Source organism: Rhinopithecus roxellana, chromosome 5 (genome assembly GCF_007565055.1).
Source record: "Rhinopithecus roxellana isolate Shanxi Qingling chromosome 5, ASM756505v1, whole genome shotgun sequence".
Taxonomy (NCBI): Eukaryota; Metazoa; Chordata; class Mammalia; order Primates; family Cercopithecidae; genus Rhinopithecus; species Rhinopithecus roxellana.
In genome coordinates this window covers 78530924-78539612 of record NC_044553.1, presented here as the reverse complement: position 1 = coordinate 78539612, position 8689 = coordinate 78530924, and the positions used below count along the sequence as shown (strand labels likewise).

The 8689-nt window shown below is 50.9% G+C and overlaps 1 protein-coding gene across 3 annotated transcripts; it reads left to right on the top strand.

Annotated features, from left to right (window-relative positions):
• The first annotated feature begins 240 nt into the window (after positions 1-240).
• On the top strand, positions 241-7671 carry FAM219B (family with sequence similarity 219 member B). Of its 3 annotated transcripts, none has more exons than XM_010375883.2 (5): positions 241-542; positions 764-851; positions 1908-1985; positions 2412-2460; positions 4923-7671. In XM_010375883.2, the coding sequence occupies exons 1-5, from the start codon at positions 329-331 to the stop codon at positions 5088-5090; spliced, it is 597 nt and encodes a 198-aa protein (XP_010374185.1). In that variant the 5' UTR covers positions 241-328; the 3' UTR covers positions 5091-7671. The 3 variants fall into 3 exon arrangements, with proteins under 3 accessions (XP_010374185.1, XP_030786994.1, XP_030786993.1); XM_030931134.1 differs by having other exon boundaries at positions 253-542; positions 4926-7671; XM_030931133.1 differs by having other exon boundaries at positions 253-542; positions 2412-2614.
• The last annotated feature ends 1018 nt before the right edge of the window (positions 7672-8689 follow it).

Sequence of the window (8689 nt, the reverse complement as noted above, 5' to 3'; positions counted from 1 at the left end):
CAGGACTCAAACTGTGGGCGCCCGACCGACGCACACGCGCAGCCCCACAACAATATCAGTATTTAATTTCCACTAGAGGCAGAACTGAGCCTAACCATCACCAGGCTCAAGCCGCCTACCCCAAGAGCGAGAACTGAACTGCCCGTCCGCCCGGAAAGAAGGGCGGAACATTTGGGCCAAGTACCCAGACTACCTAACCGGAGAGCTCCGGAAGGGGACGACCTGCGCCTGCGCACCGCCCTTGCTGAAAAAGAGCCCGCCTCTCCTTCTGCCGTCCGCTTGTTTGCCAAGGGCGGGGCTGCATCATCCGGCAGGGCGGAGCCCGGCCATGGCGACCGCGGAGCCCAGCGGGCGCGCGGTGCGGTTGTCTACTCCGGGACCCCGGCCTAGCGGGGCTCGGGACCGCGCGCCGGGAGCTGCGGGGCCACCCTCCGGGCAGATTAGTAATAGAGCCCTCCGTCTGGGGGAGCGCACCCCCGCGGCCGTGGAGAAGCGGGGGCCATACATGGTAACGCGCGCACCCTCCATTCAAGCCAAGCTGCGTGAGTGTGGCCCGATGGTCGGGGGAGGTCTGTCCCTGGGCGGGCGGCCGCGTCCCCCGGGCGGGCTCTGGAGCTTCGCTGGGCTTCGGCCCCGGAGAGAAGGGGTTAGCTGCAGCCTGCTCCCGCCCCTTAAAATCCGTTCGGAAAGAGCGGCCTCCCAGCCTTCGGGAGACGCTGCGGAGTGGGGAAGACCCGGCTGACCCAGGCCCTTTAACTTCCAGAGAAGCACCGGGACCTGGCCAAGGCCGTTCTCCGGAGAAAAGGCATGCTGGGGGCCTCGCCGAACCGCCCAGACTCTTCAGGGAAAAGGTCTCAGCAGGCGCCACACCTCCTCTGTGCCAGCAGTTGTAGAGAAGGCTTTAATCCCTAGGACGGGAGACAGGGTGCTCTGGTTTAAGGCCGAGCTAGCGATTCCCCTGGTGCAACCTGTCAGGTTCACTGTCTTTAAACTGGGAAGAGGAACAATCTCCTCTTTTCCTTTAAGGATGTGACAGGGTCACAGAAAGGGCTTCGGAATAAGGGAGTTCTGTGACTGCACGGGCTCATTCACTATCCTTCTCCTCTGTTAGGGAGGAGAATGGTGGCTGGAGTCTCCGGGAATGAGGACGAAGAGCAGTGTGGGAACGGCTAGACCTGTTTTTGTTTGTTTGTTTTCAACAGAATAGTAAACTCTCGGAGCTGAATAGAACCTTATTCAACGCCTCCTTTTACAGATGAGGGTTGAAACTCGGAGAAGTGAAGGTTAACCCTAACCCTTTACCCAAAGGCTTGCAGTTTTTGTGTCCTCTGATTAAATAAGTGGGGAGAGGGTGCTTTTCTTAGTTCAGGCAAGGGGAGGTGTGCTTTTTTCCAAGACCTATGGGAGGAGTAGAATACAGGCCGGGTGTGGTGGTTCACGACTGTAATTCCAGCACTTTGGGAAGCCAAGGCGAGTGGATCAATTGAGGTCAGGAGTTTGAGACCAGCCTGGCCAACATGGTGAAACCCTGTCTCTATTAAAAATACAAAATTAGCTGGGCACGCCTGTAGTCCCAGCTACTCAGGAGGCTGAGACAGGAAAATCACTTGAACACAGTAGGTGGAGATTACAGTGAGCCGAGATGGCGCCACTGCACTCCAGCCTGGGTGACAGGGCCAGACTCTGTCTCAAAAAAAAAAAAAAAAAGAATGAGGACCTACACATTCTGAGGCACTGGCACTGTAGCCAGGTACATGGAGCTGCAGGCGGTGGTGGCTGTGACCAGGGAGAAGGCAAGTCAGTAGTGCAGTCAATTCTTTCTTCTTCAGGGCAAGGACTCTGGCTATCCCTGTGAAATGCCTCTGCTTTCATCTATGCTTGGTCTCTTCTCCCCCATCTCCCCTCAGGTCAGTGAAGTTTAACAAGGGCTATACTGCTCTTAGCCAGAGTCCAGATGAAAACCTGGTGTCCCTCGACTCTGACAGGTGAGTGCTCCCCTTGGAAATACCCCCTTGGGAAGCAACTTGGCTGGAACTGAAGATTGCTTGATGCCTTTGCTTGTTCCCTGTCTCCTCCAAGGCCCTTCATGTATATTCCAGGGCTGTTCTCTTCCGAACAATATCCCTTCCCAGGATGGCTTGGTTAGAAGACTCATAGGTAATCATGCTGCTCTAGAATTCGGAGCACCAATGTCCAGTGGATCATCCTGCCCTGTTATGTCTGCGTTGTTAGTGAGCGTGACCCTGTTCCTGCCAGAACCAGTTCAGGGAACCCTGTTGGGGCTTGAGTTCTGTTGTATAAGGCCTTTGCTTCACAAGTTTTCCAGATGCCCTTGCATGCTCTCCACCTTATGATTTACAGTCATGCGCCACAGGTACCTCCCTGAACTGACTGTTTTCCTCTTCTCCTAGTGATGGGGAGCTGGAATCCAGATACTCCTCCGGGTATTCCTCTGCAGAGGCAAGTCCAGAGCACTTTTCTGCGCAGGGCCAGGCTGCAGGCAGCATTACCACCACTGCCAAATGCTTGTTTGGTGCCCGCTGTCAGCACAGCACTGTGCCAGACTTCTGGTCTGTTCTACAGTATTCCACTCTGCCCTCTTCTCCCAGTGGAGGTATAGGTGACCTAGGAGGGCTGTTGAGAATCGAGGAGACCATATAGACTCAGGGCTAGAAATGATCTCAGAAGTCATGTAAGCTGGGTATGGTGGTACATGCCTGTAGTCTCAGCTACCAGGGAGGCTGAGGCAGGAGGATTGCTTGAGTCCAGGAGTTCCAAGACCAGCCTGGACAATATAGCAAGAGCCTGTCTCTAAAATAAGACTCTAAAATAAAGTATTCTAGGCCACAGCTTAGAAAAGGAATCCTTTTGATAGATCCCAGCTAAGTGTTTACTAGTCTGTGCTTACTTGAATGCTTTTTGTAATTGGGTACTCACCACCTCCAAGGAGCCTTGCTACCCACCCTTCCCTCAACACACACACACACAATTTTTTCTTTGAGTAGCTCTTAGATAAATCTTCCTTAATCTGAATGGGTCCACTTGGCCTTGACCTGCTTTCTAATGTCACACAGCAACTCTAGTCTCTCTGAGATCAGCATTTCTGTCTCTCCCCTGCCAATCTTCCACCAAGCTTGCTTTCTTCCAGACCAAACAACTTCTGTTTCTTCATTTGTTCCATCTATGAAAACTCAGACTAGGCTGGGCGTGGTGGCTCATGCCTGTAATCCCAGCACTTTGGGAAGCCAAGGCGGGCGGTCAGGAGATCAAGACCGCGGTGAAACCCCATCTCTACTAAAAATACAAAAAATTAGCTGGGCGTGGTGGTGGGCGCCTGTAGTCCCAGCTACTCGGGAGGCTGAGGCAGGAGAATGGCGTGAACCCAGGAGGTGGAGCTTGCAGTGAGCCGAGATCACGCCACTGCACTCCAGCCTGGGCGATACAGTGAGACTCCGTCTCAAAAAAAAAAAAAAGAAAACTCAGGCTAAAACACTCCTGGGATAGCCATGTGGACGTTCTTCCAGAGTGACTGTCCCAGATAGAAACACAGGGATGTAAAATCCTGGCATTTGCAGCTCATTCCCTTTGACAGGTGAAGTGCTGGGGACCTGACTACACCACTGGCTTTTCTTACTCTCCTGGAAGTCTTGGCTAATCTCTGAGTTTCTGCCACAGAGAATAGAGCAGTTTGCAAATTGTGTCCTGCTTAAATGTCTGAGTGTCAAAGATTGTGTCTAAGAGGAAGTCTTACACTTTCCCCAGCCTCATGTCTTTTTCTTTTTTTTTCTTTTTTTTTTGAGACGGAGTCTTGCTCTGTTGCCCAAGCTGGAGTGCAGTGGTGCAGTCTGGGCTCACTGCAAGCTCCACCTCCCAGATTCACACCATTCTCTTGCCTCAGCCTCCCGAGTAGCTGGAACTACAGGCATCCACCACCACGCCCGGCTAATTTTTTTTTATATTTTTAGTACAGACGGGGTTTCACCGCATTAGCCAGGATGGTCTCGATCTCCTGACCTAGTGGTCCACCCGCCTTGGCCTCCCAAAGTGCTGGGATTACAGGCATGAGCCACTGTGCCCAGCCTTCTTTTTTTTTTTGAGATGGAGTCTCGCTCTGTTGCCCAGGCTGGAGTGCAATGGTGTGATCTCGGCTCACCGCAAGCTCCGCCTCCCAGGTTAACGCCATTCTCCTGCTTCAGCGTCCCGAGTAGCTGAGACTACAGGCGCCCACCACCACACCCAGCTAATTTTTTCTGTTTTTTAGTAGAGACATGGTTTCACCATGTTAGCCAGGGTGGTCTCGATCTCCTGACCTTGTGATCCACCCTCCTCGGCCTCCCAAAGTGCTGGTATTACAGGCGTGAGCCACTGTACACCCGGCCTTATTTTTCTTATGCTCAGTGAACTGACGAAACCAACCAACAGATTCCACTTTTGTAGGGACCCAGCTCTGCTGGCATCAAAGGATAAGTCTAAGTCTAACTGGCAGTGTGTAGAAAAAGCTGCTCACCACCCGCTTCCGCTGTAACCCATGTTCTGCTACGGTAGTCCATTGTTCTGTTATCATTATCCCATATTTTTCAGCCTTGATAAGGACTAGTCTGGGTTCCCAGTGAGAACAGTCAGAGCATTGATTTCAAACATAATTGGGAACTTGATATTTTTATGAATGCCTCAGGATTTAGTGAGAACAGATTCCCTGGAGGTCAGTGACAGTGAAGCTTGGACAGTACTAAGGCTTACTGCTGGCTGAGGCACAAGTAGGAGAAGGTGGCACTTCCTCCTGGAGTCCTGGGATGTGTGGGGTTGGCCTGGGATGGGACATGGACAGGAAGCCCTGGTAAGGGAATGTGGGCCTGTCTTTTGGGTAGCAGTTATTTCTGCTTTACATCTTGGCCTATAGTTCCCTCCTCTCCTTCTCTTAGCAGGTGAACCAGGATGTGAACCGGCAGCTGCTTCAGGATGGGTATCACCTGGATGAGATTCCAGATGACGAGGACTTGGACCTCATCCCCCCTAAGCCTATGGCCTCTTCAACGTGCTCCTGCTGCTGGTGCTGTCTTGGGGACTCTTCCTCCTGTACCCTCCAGTAGCCATTACCCTCCAAGATGGGCCCTGCTCACCACGAGGTCTACAGAGCCCTGTTGGCCACTCACAGCTCACAGAGTGCAGTCAGCACTGGAGTCACTGACCTCTAGAAAGTGACCTGCAGGTAGCCCTCACCTGTTGCTTCTCAGGCCAGAGGCCCCATCTGGGCTGTGGGCTGATAGGTGGAATTCTGCAGTTTTCCTCTGCTGTTGGAGCAGAGTTTGGAGAAGTCACTTTAATAAGGGCAGGACAGAAGAATCCTGGTTCTTACGGTGGGTGACAAAGGTGGCTAAGGAAAACACTTGCAGACAGCTTGACTGGTATTTGTCATAGTGCTTCAGGGAGGCAGAAAGGGAGCTCTTGTGCCCAGGCTGTGCTAGATAGTGTTGTATGGAGGCAGAAAATAGCACTTTATGGTTTATTATAGCTGGCAATCCAAAAAAGAATTTAACTGTTTGAGACCAGTTCGAGAAATTCCATTTGCTCTATTTCTAGCTCTAAGATGGTTTGCAGGCTTGACCTTCAAGAGAGCATAAAGTTAGTCCTTTTGTCCGTCTTCAGGTTGCACCTGTCTAACTATGATGGATCATAGGTTGCTTAATGACACAGCAGGATCCTGGCTTCCAGAATCCTTGGACCTGGGGTATTCCCAACTGGTCCAACTGTCCGGGTGAGTTTAGTGATTCTGGTTCGCCCTTCCCTAGTCAGGAGAAAAACTGTTCCGACATGTTCATATTTATTTATTTGTATTTCCTTGGTCTTGGCGAGTTTCTTCACCCAGTCTTTGAGCTAAAGATTGGGTCAAAGGTACTGGGGCTGGCCCCAGAAGCCTGCAGTTTTTATTATTACCAGCAGAGGGAGCTACAGGGAGCAGTCTGGTGCCTTCCTATTTGTTTAGCTTTTAAACTTTTGAGAAGTAGCAATGGGTGAGAGTGGGTATACAGCTGTGTGGGCTTTGTCCTAGACTGAGGCTTACAGACAGGAAGGGTAGGAGAGACCCAAGCCAGCTCCTAGACCCTTGCCTGAGGAAATCAGTCCACCAGTGTAGAGGGCCTCCCTTCACTGCAGCATGGACCATTCTATTGCCAGATTCTTCTGGTCACAGCATGGGCCTCACTGGATACTCAGGATTGGGCTTTAAGCAGACCTTTGGGTGTAAACAGCCTCTTTCAGCCCCCAGCCCAAACAGCAGGAACAGGCATAATTTCTCTATACCAAGCCTCTTTCTAGAATTTTTCCAACAGGTTTTTTGTTTTGTTTTGTTTTGTTTTTTTGGCTTCACTCAGAACCATGGTGAGCATTCTGTTTTGTTGGAGACAGGGTCTCTGTCACCCAGGCTGGAGTGCAGTGGTGCATTCACAGCTCACTGCAGCCTCAACCTCCTAGGCCCAAGCAATCCTCCCACATGGTGAGCTTTGAATGGGCATAGACAGGGTTCCCAGCCCAATAGTTGGTATTGGGGTATAGGTTCTACATGGGAAAGTATCCAGTCTTTTGCTTTACTCAGTGTCCTGTGACCACTAGAGGCATATGAGGGACAACACACTCTTTTTGCTCTACCACAAGGGGTGACTGGAAGATGAGAAAGTCTAATAAAAAGATATGGCCTTATTTGTTATTTGTCTGACAACTGCCTTCACAATGGTAATCCTGTGAGTGCTTGATGGACATCTATCTTTGTGTTTTTCTCAAACCATGGAAGGTTGAGAGGAATATACAGTATCTAGGGGCTGACTTACTCTACCAGCTAGCAGCATCACAGCAGGGAGATAGGACAGAGACAAGAGTCATGTAAGCTTGGGGTCTTGGGAAGAGAGGAGGCAGATGGTTACTCTGTTCTGGAATGGGACTCTGCAGCTCTACGCAGGTGGCCAACATTCTGAGCACTTTGTGCAAATGCCTGTAGAGAGCAAAAATATCTCCATCCAGAACCCCTTCCCCATCTGCAGAGACCGTGTCCAGGCCTTTCTTGTGTCTGCAGAGGTGAAGTGCACATGTGGAAAGGGATCAAATGTAAAGAAAGATAGCGGCGTGGGTAGAGGGACCCCAGTGCATGCTGGGAGGTGGCTGTGGAAGGTAAGTATAGACCCACATCTCTGTCAGGGCGGTGGTCAGGGCAGAGTGGCCTGGCTGTTTAGCAGCTGCTAGGGGTGAGGGGGGTGGTAGGACCCCAAAACCAAGGCCCTCTTCATTGTTGTTGTAATCATCAACTCTGGCATATTCAGTGGCAGCTGTCCCTGAAGAAGAGGTTTCTGAGCTGATTGACCCCATGTAGGAGGGTGTTACCTTGTAGAAGAAGCTGGAGGGATCTGGTGGGACAGTGCAGTGAGGCAGGGTAGAAATGGTCAGTTGTTTAGGGCCAGTGGCCACATACCAAAATACCACCAATGTGCCCAGGGCCAAACTGCCTTAATTCTGAGTGCTGGGTGTTCTGCAGGTGACAGTTTCCTGGGGAGAAGGGTATATCCAGGCTTACCTCCCAGCAGGAGTGGTATCATATGGTGTTTATGTACTACTCTGCAGAACTCTTGGCTTGCACTTCTACAGCTCTGTACCTTTATAAGAATAAATGCAATCACACTAGTTGAGCTGTGTCTGTGTTGCAGTAGGATTTTAAAGAAAGGCCTTGGCCGAGCACGATGGCTCATGCCTGTAATCCCAGCACTTCTGGAGGCCGAGGCAGGCAAATCATGAGGTCAGGAATTTGAGACCAGCCTGACCTGACCTGCAATCGTAGATCCTGTCACCCCGTCTCTACTGAAACCCCATCTCTACTAAAAATACGAAAAATTAGCTGGGTGTGGTGGCAGGTGCCTATAGTCCCAGCTACTCGGGAGGCTGAGGCAGGAGAATCACTTGAACCCAGTAAGCAGAGGTTGCAGTGAGCTGAGATCGTGCCTCTGCACACCAGCCCAGGAGACTGTGAGACTCCGTCTCAAAAACTAAAAAAAGAATATCCTGGATATCGTGAAATGAAGAAATAGCTTAATTAGCTGACTGCAGCAATTCTTTCTGGAAACTCCCTGCCCTTTCTGCTATTCCCAGTGGGTACAACTTTCGGGCCCGTTTCATTGGACAGCATGAGTGAAATAGGCCCTTGCAAGTCACTTCTATAGAATGGGTTCCCTTTAGCAGAACCTTTCTTTCCAGCTCATATTTATTGTTCTTTAGCTGAAGAAAATTTGGAGGCAAAAAACTCAGTGTTGTTTTTTTTTTTTTTTTTCAGAGTCTCACTCTGTTGCCCAGACTGGAGTGCAGTGGCGTGATCTTGGCTCACTGCAGGCTCCGCCTCCCGGGTTCACACCATTCTCCTGCCTCAGCCTCCCAAGTAGCTGGGACTACAGGCACCTGCCACCACGCCCGGCTAATTTTTTTGTATTTTTAATACAGACGGGGTTTCACCACGTTAGCCAGGATGGTCTCGATCTTCTGACCTCGTGATCCGCCCGTCTCAGCCTCTCAAAGTGCTGGGATTATAGGCATGAGCCACCGCGCCTGGCCAAAACCCAGATTTTTGAAGGTGGTTTCCTGGGACTCCATTGTATAGGGACTCTAGTGTGGGCAGAAGCCCAGAAAGATTCTTTTGTATGAATTTAAACCTTTA

What these genes read in the sequence shown, in the direction of transcription:
- FAM219B (XM_030931133.1), top strand. Translation starts at nt 329, where the DNA reads ATGGCGACCGCGGAGCCCAGCGGGCGCGCGGTGCGGTTGTCTACTCCG. An exon ending in GTGTCCCTCGACTCTGACAG is followed by an intron (nt 1,986 to 2,411) that starts GTGAGTGCTCCC and finishes CTCTTCTCCTAG; the next exon opens with TGATGGGGAGCTGGAATCCA. An exon ending in GCCCTCTTCTCCCAGTGGAG is followed by an intron (nt 2,615 to 4,922) that starts GTATAGGTGACC and finishes TCCTTCTCTTAG; the next exon opens with CAGGTGAACCAGGATGTGAA.